We start from the raw sequence: 20,165 nt of genomic DNA on the forward strand, positions 1-20,165 counted from the left end.
GTAAATAATTTAAATCAAATTAATTCGATAATCAATTAAAGAATTTGATTTGAAATTTGTTCCCAATCTAATGGTATAGTAAAAAAGGCAATACAAAAATGTGTGATAATGTTAAATATATCAGTAGAAAATGGTATTTAAAAATAAACGTTCAAACGTTTAGATCTATTTGTGCACTTTGCACAACTGAAGAACTACCTTTAAGAACTTTATTTTTCATTTCTGTGATTTTTGAGAAAATAGGTATTAGGTATCTCTGTGTCACACAATAAAATGGTAATCGGTAAAAAACGTTAATTTTGGTTAAAAGTTATTAAAATAATTGCTGTCATAAATAAAAACTTGACCTCTTAAGTTAATATTTTGTTTAGTGATAGGTATGAACACAATACAACTGATCATTTATTATTTACATACAAAAGTTAATTAAATTTTTTCCGTTTGTAACGGAATTTTTATTGAATGTTTTTTCCTTTTTTTTTTGAGGTCTGATTTTAATTTAAAAGAAATACCAATCTCGGTAGTCATAACTAAATAATAGTTTGTTGTTTATAACAAGCAATAGATAGATACGTTTTCTAAATTATATAAAATTTAACTTCAAGATGTAAATATGTTAGATAACTAATGGACAATGATTGGTTATATCATTTATTTTTTTTTTTTATCATTAAGTTGATGTCGTGACGATCACTAACCACGACACTTGAAAAAAATTACTTAACATAGACATGTGTATACATGTATCAGGTAATATTATGATAATTACTATTAAATTAATTTCCTCCCTCATTTAAGGTAAAGGTAACAATGTAACATAATATTTCAATTATCTAGTTATTGTATTATCATTGTTTAGTGTCAGAGGACTAGATTGATGTCATTATATACATACATTATAAGTTAATTTACTTTATGTTCATATTTCTTAATACTTATACGATGCACATTACTTTAGCAGTTTACATGTATTTGTAATATTATTGTTTATTTACTATTATAATGTATATTATGTTATTTGTAGAAACATCCACTAGGACCAAAAGCTATACAACTACTACCAATTTATTTGTCGTATATTATTTACTTATCAATTATTTTTTATTTTTATTTAATTAACTACTTATATATTTAATTAATTGCATTTGTTGTAGTCTATATTGTATTAAATTATGACGATACCATATGCTATAATATTAATAATTATAATAATAATAATGTCATTCGTGTTAAAAATCGAATTATAGTCAAAACCATTCAAACTCGAGAAAAAGTTAATTGATTTACACTTGGTTAAAGTAAAATATAAATTTTAACCTGAAACCAATATAAGGATGAATATTAAATAAGTGAAATATACATAAATATGATAATATAAATGTAATATACATGTTTATATACAAATCATTTAGATGCAGGTGGCAAAGTATTGCTTAATTGCTTAAGAAGATTCTAGTCGGTGGAAGTTAAAGTACTGTTAACCTTCTGTTTGATGAGATAGTGTTTAAATTACTAATGGCATGCCATCCACCAATATCACCACTGTTAACTCCAGGTTAGATTCATAAGTTTTTAGTAGTTTATTATGCATATTTATTAAGAGGAATAAATTATAGTACATATTATTTTAAACTATAATCATAAATAACTACAATTTTTTTATATTCTGTGCTATAATGATTAAACTGTTATAATTTATTGATTATTGATTCCTTTCAAAAAAAAAAAAAATAATAATAAATAAACTGAGAAGATATTTTTAAAATTATTAATATAAAGAGATAAGCTAGCTAAGCAGTGAAAAAACTATTAATGAATCAATTTAATACAAATTACAAATAACATACTTAACATACTAAATAAGTATGTACAGCAAATTGTAATAAACAATACAAAACATTAAACTTGTAATAAATAAATAAAAAAAAAACAAGTATTTAAAGTGAACTAAAAGTACATGTTTATTTAATTTTTTAATATTAATTATTTCTAGAGAATACGGCAGTGTCTTTAAGTTAGAAACATATTCTCAAGGAGGCAACCACTAAATACACGTTGTCAATAAGAAGGCTTGCAAGATTACTCACTGACAAACCCATAAACAAATCAAACAATAAGTCTGGTATCCATCTACAATGGCAACCATGAATTTAAATTTGCATTATTGAAAATGAATAATTTATTAAACACAGTCTAAATTAGTTAATTAAAAAACCAAGAATAATTGAATATAATAAGGCATGTTGGAAGTATTTTGGAAATAATTATATTATTATTAAAGGCCATGTATTGAGATTATATTATTGGAGAATGTGATTATCGAATCAACAAAATCTGTAGTGTTTCAACTAAATGATTGCATCATCATAAAATACGTGTTATCTGAGTTTTTAATAATTAATACAGAGCTGTCAGTCATGGATTACTACAATGAATGATAATATAGGTAATATACCATTTAACAAAAAAAAGTCACATTTATATTGACTCTATAAAAAAGATGTATTAATAACAAAAACTCAAATAAAATAAAAGTTTGTATAGGATAATAAAACAGTTAATTAAATATTATTTAAAATGAACACAAAAAACAATATTGGTAAAAAGTAAAAGAGTCACAGTGATATATAACAAAAAAAATCTTTCAATCACTATCTTCAATCACTTGATAATGTGTAGGAGTTACAGTACCTTGTCTTACATGTTAAGAAACTAAAAAAAATCATACCTAAAATTCATAATGTTTGAGCATTATATTACATTGCTGAATAACTAAAGTAAAAATAGTAATACATTTCTAACAATAAAGTCACTCATATAATAGGAATCTAATTTATTCAATTTTAAAAATAAATTATTTATAGCTTACTTGGTTGGGTCCGTTACAACACTATCAATAACTGTACCAGGACGAGGGTTTTCAGGCCCTCTAATACTAGGAGCAAAAAATCTAGCACTTAAACGTTTTGTTACAATAACAAAAGCAAAGGAGACTTCAGTTTTATAGAAATGAGATATTTGACCTTCTCCAACACCATCTCTATATACAATAATAGAGGTGGGTAAAGCGCCATTTTTATTCTGGTACTTGGACAATGCCTCTAAAATAAAAATCAAAGTATATAATATGTACAATTATTATATTGTTTTTCTAAATTTATAAAACGATAATAAAAAATACAACAATATATGGACACTGTGTATTGTGATGCAATAATAATTATAATTATCTGATTGTTAAATTAATTTCAATTGTTTTTAAATAAAAGACTGATCGGACATATTCATAACTCATCTTATGCTCTTAATGAGAAGTTGATTGGCAGATAGATTCTTCCTATACTACCAGGGTTAGAAATAAGTTCACACATAAAGTAGTAGTAAGAATTATACCAGAAATTTAATAAAAATCAACTAGAAATAAGATTAAATTTAGTGGTTTTATTTTTTACATTGTTAAAAATTAACTTGAGCTGATATTTTCCAGAATATTATAAGAGTTAAATTAAAAAAATCTTCACTTGAAAAATTCACAATAATTACTTACTACTTATGCCAGTAGCAAAATGAACAGATAGGTATTTCCTCTCCACTTTCATGAGGTTCCACACAACTGAAATAACTTGTATGAGCATCATTCGTGGTAGATACTAAAGCTCCAAATGATATATTTTTCCATTGACTGTCATGACACACATCAAAACCAACAATCATCAGTACCCTACATAACAATAGGTTAAATTATTCAATTAATGTGTAGGTATACAAAATATATTTAAACATTTACTTTTTTTGGGAATGGTAACTAGCCAAGTAGCACCACCAAGCTTACAATTTATTTGAATAGCAATTTTTGTGCAAACTAGATAAACCATAATGTATCTTCAACTCCAAACCTACGTATTGATTTCTTATTTTTGGAAATCAACATAGGTTGCCTGCCACCGCGAATTGTCATATTCTATTTCTAAATTTTTAATACCTACAGTTATAACATATTAATAATAAATAGACTAAAATATTGAATATTACTCATTTAAGATAAGTACTTCTTTGTAATATTGTATGTAAGTCATTTTAGTTCCATCTTTTTTTTTTAATTTAGAATAAGGATCAGAATTTTCATCTATATCATCAATCCTGGGTACCTATGTTTCATTGTTGTATTTGGTCATCACTGTAGTACCAATAACAACACTTTCAAAGTTTATCTAAATAATATTATGAATTTATATCTATAATAAAATATTATTATTATTATTGTAATGAAATTGTTTTCTGGGAAACAATATTTTTCTAGTTCTAATATCAGTAATAATTTATAATTAGATTAACATATTTGATTGATCGCCGCCGCCGCGACAAATCTTACGATGTATGAGCAGTTGTTTGCCGCGACTCGCGTGGACTTTGAATTAGGTTACCAATATAGAATAATTAATTATTATGACAACAAATCAATTGTGAAGTCTCAATATATATATATAATAATAAAGACGACACTGTCGCACTCAACTATAAAAAATATTATAACAACACGGGGCCCCAAAATAATAATAACATATAAACAATTATAATAATAAATAATATAAAATATAAATACTAAATTATAACATGGAATAATTAATTTACCTGTACGGCAATAAAAAAAAGGGTATACAATAATACAATATAAAAAATAGACCTGATATCCAGTAGTGGTGTCGATCCAAACTTTCCCGGGTCCAAGTTGGGAATCTTCACTGGTATAATCGAATATTAGGATAAGCTTGACGACGTAAATCAGTATACGTATAATATACTGATATAATATGTATATATACAAAATAGTGTATGTATTACAACGACCGAAAAAGGTACGTTACACCCTGGCCGATAGCTGGGCAAAAAAGTGATCGCACGTTGAGTATCAGCAGAATATGATACAATTATATATCGGATCGCACACAATGCCACGATATTAAATAGAAAAACGTAAGTTTATATAAACGCCGCTTAAAAGTCGTAATAAACACGTGGTTTTATGCCACCGGACAACGCAACCGGGCACACACGTAACAAAAAGGTGTCGGGCTACCGCGGCAACAACACACGGCGACCGGTTTTGACGATATTCAGAAAAGGTGTGAAAAACTGGCGCAAGTTCACGCGTCGACACCGAGACGGCGGCGACAAGTTCGCGGCGATCACAGCTTGACCACTCGGGAGGGAGATAGACAAGTGTGATGACCGGACTGTCACTCGTGTTGTAGTGGCCTTTGACCCGGCCGAAACGCGCCAAGAGGATCGGTGTTCGAACAATATTTTTAAGAACCTATTCGACTAATTATCAGTAGTAGTAGTATAACTACTATAACTAAACAGATACATTTTAATATTTTATTAAAAACAAGCCGTGGCAACATAATATATATTATTAACTTTGTAACTATAGTGATATAGCCTAGTACCGTACTGGCGTATTATATTTTAAAAATATTTAAATATTATTTATATAAAATTTTTTTTCGGAAAACATATAGGTTCTTTGATGAAATAAATAATGATAATAATAATTTAATAAATAACTGCTTTTAATAAGCTTAATTAGGGTTTAGCTAATAACTAATAAAATTACTTAAATTAAACCACCTACACATGATCTACCTAAGTCTTATAAGAAGGTATGTATTTGTAAATAGTGTTTTAAGTACCTTTATGCTATATTTTTACGCCTTAGAACAAGAATAATATAGGTATTAATTATTCGTAATGTAATATATGGATAATAAAAATCTATTTTTATCCACAGTAAATATTTTTAGCAGATGATCTATTTAGTAAACACCATATACATATTTAATATTTATGTTTATAATATATTATAGTATATTATCATAGTTTTCGAGCCATTTTCAGATTTTCTAGGTAGGTATTGGTGGAACTGACCACGGGTAACTACAAAATTGAATAAGAAAAAATACAATTTAAATTAGAATAAATAAAATATTAAATGATGCCCACTAATCACTATTTATCGTATAATTATAAAATTAATAATCATGTAGGTAATCACATTTTTTATTCTTATTTATTTAATAATTTTATGTCTATTGATTTTAGATTCTGAACGAAGTGAGGAATGTACTGATTTTATAATGATGTATATATTTTTTTTTGTGTGTCATCACGTTTTGGAGTACAAAATAGAAATAATGCTTTGATTTTTGACTTCAGCCCTTCTTTGAAAAGAAAAATTCATCTAGTTTGTACTAAAAAATTTTCAGTAATCTTCAAAAGCGTTAGGAAAAACCCTAAAAAAGTGATGGAAAAATGGGAATTTTTATGCATAATCATACTGCAGTTTTTGACAATATCGATTTTTTTATTTTACTGTAACTCAAAAACAAATCATTGTAAATACTTGAATTTTTCACCAAATGTTTGTATTAGCGTTATCTATTTTCGATTAAATTTTCTTTTCAAAATATTTAAAAATTTTTTTAACTATTTATAAACCATTGACATTTTCGATTTTTCTAAATTGTTTTTCTTGAAATGCCGATAAAAAAAATTTGACTCCAAAAAATCTTTAAAATTTAAAACAACGTTTATTATTATATTATAAGTTGTACTTATCGTAGAAAAAAAAAATAAAAAATCGTTAGTCACAGTTTTTGTTTATAAGTATTTAAAGTTCAAATGTTTACGAAATATGTCAAAATTGCGAAAATTTGCAAGGAATTTTGAAGTTGAAAATTCATAAAATTTTTGTAATTTAAATCTAAGGTTAAAAATCCCAATACAAGATTTTCCATAAGTTTTCCTTCAAGTAACTGTAAATAAAAATTCTAGCGTCACTAAAAAAAAAATTAATGAGCGTATGAAATTTATTTTTTACGAAATCGAATAAAATAACGATATATTACAATTTAAATATAACTAATATAAGTAGGTAATAAGTTATTACTAATAACTAATAATATAATATATCCTTCTAATTATCCGAGATTGACAAATCATCTCCGTTCAGAATTGTTTTTCGTTTACAATGATATCTGTCATTGCGACATTGCATTCAAATGTAACACATCAATTGACTATTATAGAGACCTACTGGCTACTCTCCATCTCTACTATACAGCAGAGCGATACCCACTTGCCCAACTTTTTATTGTTAGATAACATTATACATTTATATATATTATATAAGTGTACTTTATATTGTATATGTTTTTACATTGCCAACTAAATTATTTATTATAAGGTTAAGTGTATAACTAGTATAAGTGTCTTCTAAATATAATGTCCATATCCATGCTTAATTTTCAATATAATTTAGATTATAAAGTACTTTGGAGCAACTATGATTTAAAGTTTCAGGGAACTAACATTTTAGTTTATTTAGCTCTGTAAGAAGTTTAATATTTTGTAATATTAAAAAATAATGTTTTACTTCAGAATGAATTTTTGGAAAGGGACAACTTCAAAATATTTAATAGTCTTGTCTATGTCTTAATTAGTAAGTGGGTTGCCTAATATTATTTACAGAAATTAATGTAGTTTCCACTCCGTCCGCTCCGATGCTCTTGTCTTTTGTCTACAAGACTATTCGTCATGGCCCAAAAGTTCTACTAGAGTATGATGCAGTGCACGGTCTTGGGAAATAGATAAAACATGAGATATAAGAGATTTTTTAAGTACCATGATGTCGAATGTAGTGTTGAACTGTAGACGATGTAGTCACTAGTCACTACTCACTAGTCAGATTGTGGCTGCAGCTGCACTTATCAAGTCTGTAGCATGCACTTATTTCTTATCAATACAGGAATAATAATATTTTGAATCGAATACCTACTTACTACTTACTAACTTAGTGAGTTAGTTAATCTCAGGTAGAAGCAAGAACTAAGAAGTTCATAGATAGAAGTAATAACATATTAATATGCATGGCTTAAAAATGACTTGTTTTAGTTATGGGAATATCGTGATATAGTGGTTCTCGACTGTAGCAAAGGAAGTCGTCTTACCATATCCTAGGACTACGGACTTTCTATAAGTAGTTTAGAGACCATAAACCTATAAAAAGTTAAATAGGTCAATGATGTCGATGTAGACGTGACTATATATGATTGTTACTTATTACTAATTATTAATTAGGTAATAGTATAATTTGATGTGACGGTATCCACTATCCAATGCTAGACAGAAAAATCCTAATGACGAATACCGAAATACGGCAGTATACCACAATAATATTATATAACTTATTATCGTTATCAGTTATCAGTTTATCACTATATATATCCAAATGCAATCGATTTCACCAACGGCGTGTTTCGTTGTTATTAATCATAATCATAATATACATAAATCATAAGACTCAATTGTTAACGAATCATTCTACCGGTGGTTTAGCTGTAAAACCTTCAACGCTCGTAGTTTGTTTAGTTGATCTGTTTCTTTGCTTCAGCCGACCTCACGCTTATCCGACTATTTAAATTACCAGGCATCCAGTTGATCCTACTACCCAGCTCTCGCCCACTTAACGAACTTACGGACGTTTACGAGAGTCGCACACGTAGCACAAGAAGAACGTCTGCCGACAACCATGTCTTTTAACTTCCCGGCGTGCACCTACATCGTGGCCATGATATCTGACGCTTTTCTGTTGTTCTTCTCGGTGTTTCATGTGAGTACCTACGACCAAGCTTTTTACTACTGTCGCACTAGCTACTCATTCGGTTGATGATAATTATTTAATTGAACGTTGGTCATTACGAATAACGCTTTTAGATAAGCACTGGTTGAAAATTACCTAGGTGTACATTGAGTACCAATATAGTTTTGGTCGAGATACTATATATTTTTTATGATATTTATCTAATTTATTGTAATTAAGCGTTAGTATTTACTCTAATCACTCGTATAATTAATTTTAAAACAACTATTATACGTGTATTATCTGACTAATCAAGTAGGTACTAATTGATCACAGTTATAATCTAGACCAGTGTTTCTTAACCTTTTTGATATCACGGAACACCAAACAATAATATTTTTTGTATGCGGAACCCCTATGAAAATTATCTTTAAAAAAGAAGGGTACACAAAATATGACAATAAACCCTTAAGTGATCTTCATGGAACCCTAGGGTTTCATGGAACACAGGTTAAGAAACACTGAGCTAAACACTTAGTTGTGCGACATAAATTGAAAAAAATGAATAGATGACCTAGCCCAGTGTTTTCCAACAGGTGTTCCGCGGAACCTAAGGGTTCTGTGAGAAATTTGGAAAATATATATTAATTAGTAATATTTTTGATTTAAACATAAAAAAGCTCCAAAAATTATATAGGGGCTCCACAAAACATTCAAGCTCCTGCAAAAGTTCGGCGAGTAAAAGAAGTTGGAAAAAACTGAACTAGTCAACCTTTTATAAAATATGATTATGATATTATTTCACCAAATATCAAATTCTCAAAATTTTAAATGTTGTAATAACATACTTTAAATGCATGTGAAGCACTTCAGTTAAGCTTTTATCATGCCTTGTTCAAACCTTAAATTATGCCTATTTTGTCCATGCATCAATTCTATCCTTATATTTTTTTATTTTATTTAGTGGTTATCAAATCAATTGTTTCAAGCTGAATTTTTAATGATTAATTTATTGCTCGTAATTTGATATAGGCTAGTACCTATACAATTATATTATAATAAAATACACACAAGTACACATCATATTATATTTATGTTAAGATTAGGTATGTGACAAAAAAAAATATTGATACAAAACTAGTGCGTAATATTTATATTAAGTATTTTAATTATGAAGATCACTACATGATTTTAAATTATCTTAATAAACAGTGGAACATCCAGTTTTTTTTAAGAGGGAGAAGGGTGTCACCACATACAGATACATATTTTTATAATGTATTTTATTGCATTTTTATATATACAATTATCATGTTTAATAATCTAACTTATATAAATTACATACATATACTTGTTAAAATATTGTGTAAACTATATAACTTAACTACTTAAGATAGATAATAGTAGGTAAATATTGATTAACATTTAAGATGCAATTAAAATTTAACATTCAAGATGAAATTATTTTTTAGTAGTATATACAATAATGAATAATTATTATTACTTATATATAAGTAAGAAATTCCTACAATTAAGACAAAAACTAATAAGATAAGGCTTAAAAAAAGTTTTGTACCTTCAAAATTCCCCATTTAATACACTACTGTAATTATCTTAATCTTAATATTGATGAAATCGATGATTTCTCAAAAAAAATTAAACATTTTAAATATCTACAATATAATTCATGTTTATAATGTAAAATTACATTTTTTCTAAATGTAATGTCAGATCATAATGTAATAATAACTTATGAAGTATTTATGATTGTGTTATAATATATATTTACTAAATTAATTAATAATAGGTGTATTAGCATGTAGATGCATAAGTGAATCTATTTTTAAAATTTCATCAAGTAATTTACTTTTTTATATTATTATATAAAATTTAATATGTATCAAATTAATTATTGCAACTAGGTACCTAAATTGATTTATTATTATTATTACTTTATTTTTTTGCTGTTGTTATTCTTTATAAACTGAATAATTTTTTTTTTGTTATAGGTTATTGCGTTTGATGAACTGAAAAATGACAGCAAGAATCCTATTGATCAATGTAACAGCTTAAATCCAGTATGTATGAATATTCAATATGAAAAAGTTTATAATAGGAATTATTTTAATATTGTCTGCTATTCAATACCTATTATAATTTATAACTTGAAAATTAAATAAATTTACTACAACTATGATGCCTATACATACATTTTTTAATTTTTAATTTAGATGTATTTAAACAGTTTACACAATCAAATAAACGTTGTACCAAATATGACATTATGTTATTTAAAATATTTTAGAACCTATTCTAAAACTAAAATATTTGAATAAGAAAATGTTGTATTCACATATGTTGTGTCTGTATTACTATCACATAACATACTAAAACTTATATCCAACAGTTCAAATTTTGTATGTTTAGCTTAAATATTTAGTGATTTACCTATTATCAAACTTAAAGGTTAAATTATCTGTGTTCTATTGTTGGATTTTTCAATATTTTAATTGTTAAATATTAATATTTTACATAAGCACTTATAACACACTTAAAATTAAAATATCATAAAAACTCAACTAAAGAACTATCTTTATTATAATAACTATTTATGTATAGTATTATTGATAAAATTGTATCAATAAATGTAATGAATTAAAAATGATAAAAGTGATGAATAAAAATGGTGTTATTTATATTTCAGTTAGTGATTCCAGAGTATATTTTACATTTCTTCTCCAATTTGTTGTTTTTGTTTGGAGGCCAGTGGTTATCCATTGCTATAAATGTTCCATTAATGGCTTATCATATTTCAAAGTAAAGAGTGCATAAATTTTAATATTTATATATTTATAAACATTCTATTCTATTATTTCAGATATCGAAATAGGCCCGCTATGTCTGGTTTTGGCCTCTATGATCCGACGAGTATTATGAATGCTGATAAATTAAATAAATATCAACGTGAAGGTTGGATAAAATTGACATTTTATTTGTTTTCATTTTTTTACTACTTATATGGGTAAGTTACATATTTTAACAATATATAATTTAATCAATATTGACATTTTTTGTATTATAATTTTTAGAATGATAAGAGCATTAATCACAGTGTAAACCTATGATGCTTTGAACATTCACCTTGTACAACTATAATAGTCAAAAGTTATACTTAATAATGGGCAATTGGTACAAACATCAATGGATTGAAAAATCCAACAATTTTTAATTATTTCAGTAAGAATAGTAATCTTCAACTTTTTATATGTTTACAGTACTAATAATAATACTCATATTGTGCATGGATAATAAATATACATACATATTAATTTAATTGATTATCATTTAAAAATATTTTGTATTTTAACATTTTTTCTATAGAATTTTTCTAGTGATTTCATAAATCTTTTCATAATGTTAAATATATATATATATATTTAAATTTAAGGTAAAAAAAATATGTTAAAATTACAAATTAATTAATAATATTTTTTGAACTATTTTATATTCTAACTTTTATTTTTAATTTTTACAACGCAATAGAATTAAATTTACTTAAAATTGAAAAATTATATTTGCAGGTAAATATGTATGTTACTGGCAATCTGGAATGTTGGAACTGTCAATAAAATAATTAACAATTAAGTTAATTGTATTAAACATGATAAACTTTATTATATTTAATAGATTACTAAAATTGTAATACTTCAATAATAATTGTAAGAAAGACGATGTAATTTTAATTAACTAATTATTTCATCATAATTAAATTTACTAAGTATTATTCATTTTTTATATCAATAATAAATTATGATAACATTTAGATTCATTTTAAAAATTAAAACGCTTATTTTTTAAATAAAAACTACATTTAATAAATACACATATAATTACATTCTTACACTTAATAATTAGAAATATTGTATAAGGTATCATGAACTTAAGACTCTACTCTACTGTAAAAATCAAACAAAAATATACCTACTATTAGACTATGGTCAGCTGACGAAATATTTGAACAACTAATTCAAATAAATTGTGATTTTAAACTAGACCAAAGCTATTACTTTACTGATACTATAAATTGTTCAACATGTTCAAATCAAATTATGTCCAATACAATTAATTGAAATTAACTTGTATTAATGTTATTATATAATTCACCTAGTGATGATTTATAACTGAAATAAGAAATAATCTGGGATTCAGTGATTAAGTAAATCAAATTAAGTCTATAGTAACAATTTTTTTACTTATTTTAGTCAATTCACATTTAGAAGTGACCCAGGCGGCGACTAGTTTTTGTTGACACGCCCATGCGGAGAAGACGGCCGCCGGGTTGCTTCTAAACATGAATTAACTATATAGGTATATAATTATTAATAGTTATTACAATGTGTAACTTGGAACTAATTAATTTTATAAAAACTGGCTCTTATGCTTATAAATTAACTTCTAAATTAATATTATTCAGACAATATTATATTACTAAATATGTTGTATTATATGTTATAATGTATTAATATTATGATTTTAATATATAATATTTTGATTATATTAATTCATTAAATTTCAATTATTAAATCATGAAATTAATCATAAATATATTATTTTAACATCATACACTAAGTTTTTCTTTTAGTTACTGTTATATTTATATTTTTTTAATTATCCTAAAGTTGTTGTTAGTTTATTATTCATAAAATTGCAATTTTTCTGAATAGATACACTGGTATGTGGAACAATATTTGTCTTTATTAAATTAATAAACGTTTCAGAGCACTAGCAGCAGAACAGTAAACCATATTAATTTAATATAATATATATTACTAATTATTTATTTCACTCATAAGTTATTATGGATAATTGAACTTATTAATAAAAATAGGAAATATAACTAATCTTAATCGATAACTGGAAATGTCCAATTGGTATTGCATAACAATATCACATAAATACGTAATATTATATTTTATTGTACCTATTGTACTCGTCAGTCGGTGAGTTATTAAATCGTTAAATAATTTTAAAATGCCAAAAGTAAAAACTTTTAACACTTTTTTTAGAGCATATTTTAGTAATTTTTATTATTATGGCATAACTGCATACATATTTTATAGATTTTTTGGGCATTTAATTGTTGGCTCTATTTATTATACAGTGTAATCACGATTTAAGGAACCATTAAATATCTCAGCTGGATGTCCTTGAATTCAAGTGAATATTTTGGAGGGCCTAGGGGGTACTTAAATACAATTTATTTATGATTTTCAAATTTTTAACACTTGGTGTGCGCATGCGTAATACAACTTGCATTTTTTTTAAAGGAAACTATTTTTTTCTACATATTCGGATAGGTTATTTTTTATTAAATTTTTTATGTACAAAAATTTTTTTTCTATTTACAAAACTGAACAAGTTAGAGAAGTCAACAATTGAGTTAATGCATTATTCTTGTTAAACAAATTTTTTTCTTTTAACCACTGGAAATAATAAAATAAGTGCCAAATAAATATTTGATTTCCCTTATCTGTTTACAAATAATAATTTAATAATATTGTAATTGTAGTTTTATATGATAATTATCAAAAATTTCTAAACACAAAATTTACTATGCATCCATATAAAATCGATTTTGTCTAACATTTGTGTGCAGGAGATTCTACTCGTAAGTTGGAATTTATAGCTTGGTTCAGTATTCAATTTCATAATTATCTTATCGTTAGTAGAACGAATGAAACATAAAATTTCACTAAAAAAATAGTTAAAATTGTAATCGTATTATAGCAGTCAACTAAACAAAAATTATCACATATTCAAGATATCCATCTAGACTTAAATACAATATCATTGTAAAATTCATTATAATATAATATATTTATAAATTTTAACTTCCTACAAGTAATTTTTATAAATTATGATAAACCCTCCAAAATATTCACTTCAATACAAGGTCATCCAGCTGAGATATTTAGTGGTACCTTAAATTGTGATCACACTGTAAATATATTATAATATAATAAATAGTTCAAATGACTTGGATTTAAAAAAATTTAATTTCAAAATACAGAAGCTTTACTAAATTACTCATGTGCAAATTTTATCTTAAATGCATGTCAAAATGTACATACTTTTGAAAACATATATCATTAAAGTGCTTAGAACCAAACAAACTCAATAATCACTTTAATACACTATTGCCGATCATATATTTCACATTCTTTAGCAAATTTAATCCATTAAATTTGAATAGGATTTGAGGGTAGCCTTCAACATATTTTAATATGAAATTCAGAACGATTGTATTATAAGTATACGAACATGTGAAATGTTATTCCATATGATTTACTCCTCTCATTTCTGGATCTGCCACAAACAACACAGCTAGGCATAATTGTTATTACAATATAAGAAAAATGTACTATATTTTATTTTTATATTAAAATATAATATTATGATTATAAGTGGTCATGTATAACTTATAAAATTGTGATTCTTGAAAACTCAATATTCCAATTGTACATTTCACCACAGATATGTATAATAAGCAATTATTATACATATCTGTGCATTTCAAAATAATATTCATGAGTATAGAATACTTCAAAAATTCAAATTTGAACGATAGATGGTGGGACCATTGAGTTAACCTTTTATATTTTTTTTTTTTAGGCCTTCGAGCCTACTCCCGGACTACATACGCCATACGAAAAAAAAAAAAAAATAAACCTTTTATATAAAAATAAATGATAATTAATTAAAGTTTTATTCAATAAAATGTTAATAGTAAAATTATTTTTTTATTTTAGAAAAAATTTTAACAGTATTATTAATTTCTGAAGAAAAACAATATAATATAAGACACCTAATATTTAAACAATTAATAAAATTGTAAATAAATAATATTTATGTTGTTTTTGCTGATTGTAGTTGGAATCTTTTATTTCAAATCATCATTTCATCATATCTAGAATAAAAAATATATAACATTGTTTAATAAAGCCCAAGGGCATTGATAAAAAAAAAAAAAAAAAAATATATAGTGATTATTTCTAATTATTACCTAAGTTTATGCTGCCACTTCCAACGGTTGTGAAATAAGCCTCAATGATTCTGAAAATAGTAAGATTTTGATAAAACATGTTGTATTTTAATTAAATTATTAAATGTTTAAAAAATTTTAAATTTTAAATTCTTAAAACTTTGCACAACATTGAATAAATATGTATAAATGTATAATGCACCACTAGATCACATACACTCCTAACTAGTGACTACTGTCCCTGTTAGTTAGTAATTACAAATAATGAGATTAATGATGAGTAAGTGTAAAAAAATTAAATAAAAGTAAAAATACTACTAACAATAATATGTAAATGAATAATATTTATTTTAGTTGTCTAAGTGCTGAAATGGGTGGGCTGATCAAACATTTACTGTAGTTAAATACGCCACTAGGTATTATATAAAATAATATGCTTGAACAAAAAGTATTTACATACATAGCTCAATCTTGTTCCCTTTCGAATCCATTCAAAGATACGAGTTGAATGCTTGAATGAGAACTTTTTTTGGCATATACTGTTATGATAGTGGTTGCCCTTGTTTGAACAATTATTACTGGGAGTAGACTCTGAATCGCAGCTCTTTACAATCAGGAATCTGGTAGCGATGGGCTCTAAAACGTAACAGAAAAACAAAAAAAAACATGTACAATTTATTGGTAAGTACAGTATCTTCAAATTACTTTGATAAGCTTGAACATTGACATTTTTTGTGGTATTTACAAGAGGAAATGGTTTACGATGATAACTTACCAAATGATGAAATGACAAATAAATATTCCTCGATTTTTACATTTTACACCTCAAACATTACAATAAAAATTAGAAAAAATTAGAAAAACACAACACTTGTATCACAAACGCAATATCAATTATCAGCAAACCTCTTATCAATTGTTATCTTGGCATCATCCATAGACATATAATAGAATTATAAGATTATAGAATATTATATGTCTATGGCATCATCGCTCACACGATGTAGAGAAGCACGGCTTTCGATAGATCTAAAGCCGTGTAGAGAAGATAGAAGATCGTCTATACATCGTGATCACAAATCACTGACCAAGATATATATAATTTATAAAAACCTAACTTCGAAATGTTTAAGAAATATAAACTAATTATTTCTCGGTAAGAGTATTGATTTTTCGACCCCCTTCTTAGGAATTAAAAATACTCCCAGCGGTCCCTTCTATAGGATTCGTCGATAAAAAGCGTGGGTTGTGGGTAGTTAAATTGTACACATTGAAATTTCGAGATTTTAGTGATTTTACGTAATATTTCCGACCCCCTCGAATTGGGAACATCTCGAGATAGATAAAAATTCCACAAATTTTGATGTAGTTATCGATGTTTTCATTATTATTGCCACGCGTGGGCTATCGGATCATGTTATCATCATTGTATTTACTGTTGATAAGTGAATATTTAAACTTTTTAACATTAAGCCATAAGCAGTAAGCACCACCCGTCGACCCAGACTCTCGGGCTTTTGATTTTGGACGTATACGTCGCTGACTAGTCCCAGGTAAAATGGGTAAGTCGTCCAAAGACAAGCGTGACATATACTACCGGCTGGCCAAGGAACAGGGCTGGCGGGCCCGGAGTGCGTTCAAGCTGATCCAGATCGACGGGCAGTTCAACGTATTAGACGGCGTCAGCCGAGTGGTGGATCTGTGTGCGGCCCCGGGGAGCTGGAGCCAGGTGCTGAGCAAGGCGCTGTACTCGGACCGCGACTCTAACGATGACGTGAAGATCGTCGCGGTCGACCTGCAGTCAATGGCCCCGCTGCCCGGCGTCACGCAGCTGAAGGGCGACATCACTAAGGAGAGCACCGCCAAAGAAATACTCGCCCAGTTCGACGGCGGCCAGCTGGTGGACCTGGTCGTGTTTGACGGCGCGCCGGACGTCACCGGACTCCACGACCTGGACGAGTATGTGCAGGCGCAACTGCTGTTGGCCGCCATGAACATCACCACTTACCTGCTCAAGCCGGGCGGCACGTTCATTGGGAAGATATTCCGCGGCAAGGACTCTTCGCTGCTCATTGCCCAGCTCGAGATATTCTTTGGCGACGTGGTCGTCGCCAAGCCGTGTAGCTCGCGCAATTCTAGCATCGAGTCGTTCGTCGTGTGCCGAAACTTCAAGCTGCCCAACGACTACACGCCCACCATGGCCAACCCGCTGATGACCAACGACTCGCGGCCCTGGGACGAGATGGACGTGCATCCAGTCATCACACCGTTTGTGGCCTGCGGTAGTTTGAGCGGCTTTGACGCTGACAAGACATACCCTTTAGAAATTGATGGCTTGCAGTACACGCAGAGGAATCCTGTACAAGGGCCGATAGCACCACCGTATGAGAAATCAAAGCCATTGATAACTACAAAGGGAATGAGTGTTGTCCAGACACCTATTGACCAAGCCATCACCTGCACTGAAAAACTGACGTTGGATTAATTTTTATGTCACCATAAAAATATATATATATATATATATATTCTTTATTAAATATCAATGTTTATGATTTGCAATATATCTACTCATGTATTTTGTACCTACTTTTAATATTATTGTTTACTTGTGTTAATTTCTACAACTTACAATAAAAACATACAACTACATTGTATTAGTTAAAAAAACAATTTTAAAATTTGACCCATATAATGATTGTAATTTACAAAAGTAAGCTAATTACTTATAAATTATTATTAGGTATATTATATACCGCATATACTGTTAACCTTATAACTTATAACCATAAAATTTTTGTTACATAGAATTCATTAATAATAATGTTCCTAATATATTTATATTAATTAATTTACTTTTTAACTATCAAAAGTTGTTTAATTGAATAAGTTTGAAAAGTTTACTCTGTGAGTGTGCTAAATTCTTGTTTTCTAAATGTATTTTAATACAACACAAACTATGATTCTATACAGAATTTAAAAATAATTTAGTAACCTTTATGTTTTGGTATTTATTTTTAACTTGCGTTAGTATTAATCTATATTAAATGTTGATACTTTCATATTTTTATTGTTGGTTAGTATGAATTTAATTTAAACAGAACCATTATAAAATTATTTATTTATTTAACTATAATAATAAAATATAATATGAATGGAGACTATTGTCTAAAAGGTGTTCTAAATTATATTTGAAAATCTAAATTTATTGTATTATGAAGAATACCAAATGTCTAAATAGTTATGTATAGGTATTATTTATACAACTTAATGGTCCTGATTTTTAGGTCTTTTTCAAAGTTTTAACACTATTTACAACTTCTTCCATTATATTAATAATTTATTGATTCTTTAACAATATCAGTATTATTTTAACTAAAACTACCTGTATAATAAATAAAATTTATTTTTTACAGTATATTATATTATTATCAATTTCAATGTTATTCAAAATAATATGATTTCATGAATGGAATGTTTGGTTACATCAATTTTTACAAAACTTTCAAATAAGTCGTGATATCAGTTTTTAAATTTAGGTATTCTTCCAAATTATTATTTATTTGTACGATATAAATATTAAAAATTTTTTGCATCATAATTTTGTGAATATGTGATTACTGATTATATTTGTATGGAATATGGATTCTCCAAATTGTGTATAATGTGTATCATTCTTTAAGAAAATGTCCACAATTATCCCTCCTTGTGCTTATTTTCCATAATTTGTAATTCATTGAAAGGTTCAAATATTAAACTAAGTTTTTCAGACCTTGGTGGAGAGTTTGGGGCTTACTTCTGCTTAGCCACAAATTAACCCGGTATTACAGAATCACCGGAAAAACACATATTAATTAATTTAGGAATTATTAAAAAGTATTAAAAAATTCATAATAATAAATGTGTAAAATTTAAATTCAATGGTAACTCTTTATACTTATACGATGAAAAACGATTTTAAGAGAACTGTGCTAGGTAGTAGGTACTGCGGAAACGATCAGCTGCTAACACTCAGTTTTCAAGCTTATTTAAATAATTGATAATTACATCCTAATAAAATGCAGGACAAATAAAAAAATAAATAATTTCAGAATATAAACAGATTATATCATGTCTGAAAAATGCTATATTTCAAATATTAAGTAAAAATTGTAATACCTATGTAAACGTTTAATGTAAAGTTATTCGTTTTTGAGATACAACAAAAAACCGAAAGGATTCGATTGGTTTCGATCCTGACTTGTATTTCCAGATTATTGAAAAAAGTATTGAGAAATTTTTACTTTTGAACCTCCAAAATGTATAGTACTAGTTTATAATACTATAGATCTAAAATCCAATTTTCTATTAGAAATTTCTTTTGCATTAAAGATGAAAGTTGAAGATCATAGGATTTATTCTGTTACAAAAAGTGTCACATAAGAAAAAATATATCAATGTAGGTCTATAATACGTAAATATTGTACAATTATACTTTTTTTTAAT

General features: G+C 27.0%; 2 protein-coding genes and 1 pseudogene across 4 annotated transcripts; 2 read left to right on the forward strand and 1 right to left on the reverse strand.

The window, feature by feature from the left end:
* Nucleotides 1-2,542: 2,542 nt before the first annotated feature.
* Nucleotides 2,543-5,111, reverse strand: LOC132926796 (piwi-like protein Siwi; annotated as a pseudogene).
* Nucleotides 5,112-8,280: 3,169 nt separating this feature from the next.
* LOC132923725 (protein cornichon-like) lies at nucleotides 8,281-15,447 on the forward strand. 3 transcript variants are annotated; one of them, XR_009661250.1, is made up of 6 exons: nucleotides 8,281-8,671; nucleotides 10,651-10,719; nucleotides 11,346-11,458; nucleotides 11,520-11,663; nucleotides 11,731-11,878; nucleotides 15,314-15,447. XR_009661250.1 is itself a non-coding variant. In XM_060987672.1 (5 exons), exons 1-5 carry the CDS (start codon nucleotides 8,591-8,593, stop codon nucleotides 11,756-11,758), a joined length of 435 nt encoding a protein of 144 aa, XP_060843655.1. In that variant the 5' UTR covers nucleotides 8,281-8,590; the 3' UTR covers nucleotides 11,759-11,995. The 3 variants fall into 3 exon arrangements, 1 of the variants encoding a protein (XP_060843655.1); XR_009661249.1 differs by lacking the exon at nucleotides 15,314-15,447 and adding an exon at nucleotides 12,223-12,777; XM_060987672.1 differs by lacking the exon at nucleotides 15,314-15,447 and having other exon boundaries at nucleotides 11,731-11,995.
* Nucleotides 15,448-16,694: 1,247 nt separating this feature from the next.
* LOC132923724 (uncharacterized) lies at nucleotides 16,695-18,837 on the forward strand. Its single transcript, XM_060987671.1, has one exon. It carries the CDS (start codon nucleotides 17,242-17,244, stop codon nucleotides 18,166-18,168), a length of 927 nt encoding a protein of 308 aa, XP_060843654.1. The 5' UTR covers nucleotides 16,695-17,241; the 3' UTR covers nucleotides 18,169-18,837.
* Nucleotides 18,838-20,165: the final 1,328 nt, after the last annotated feature.

This window comes from Rhopalosiphum padi, chromosome 3, assembly GCF_020882245.1.
Source record: "Rhopalosiphum padi isolate XX-2018 chromosome 3, ASM2088224v1, whole genome shotgun sequence".
NCBI classification, from domain to species: Eukaryota; Metazoa; Arthropoda; class Insecta; order Hemiptera; family Aphididae; genus Rhopalosiphum; species Rhopalosiphum padi.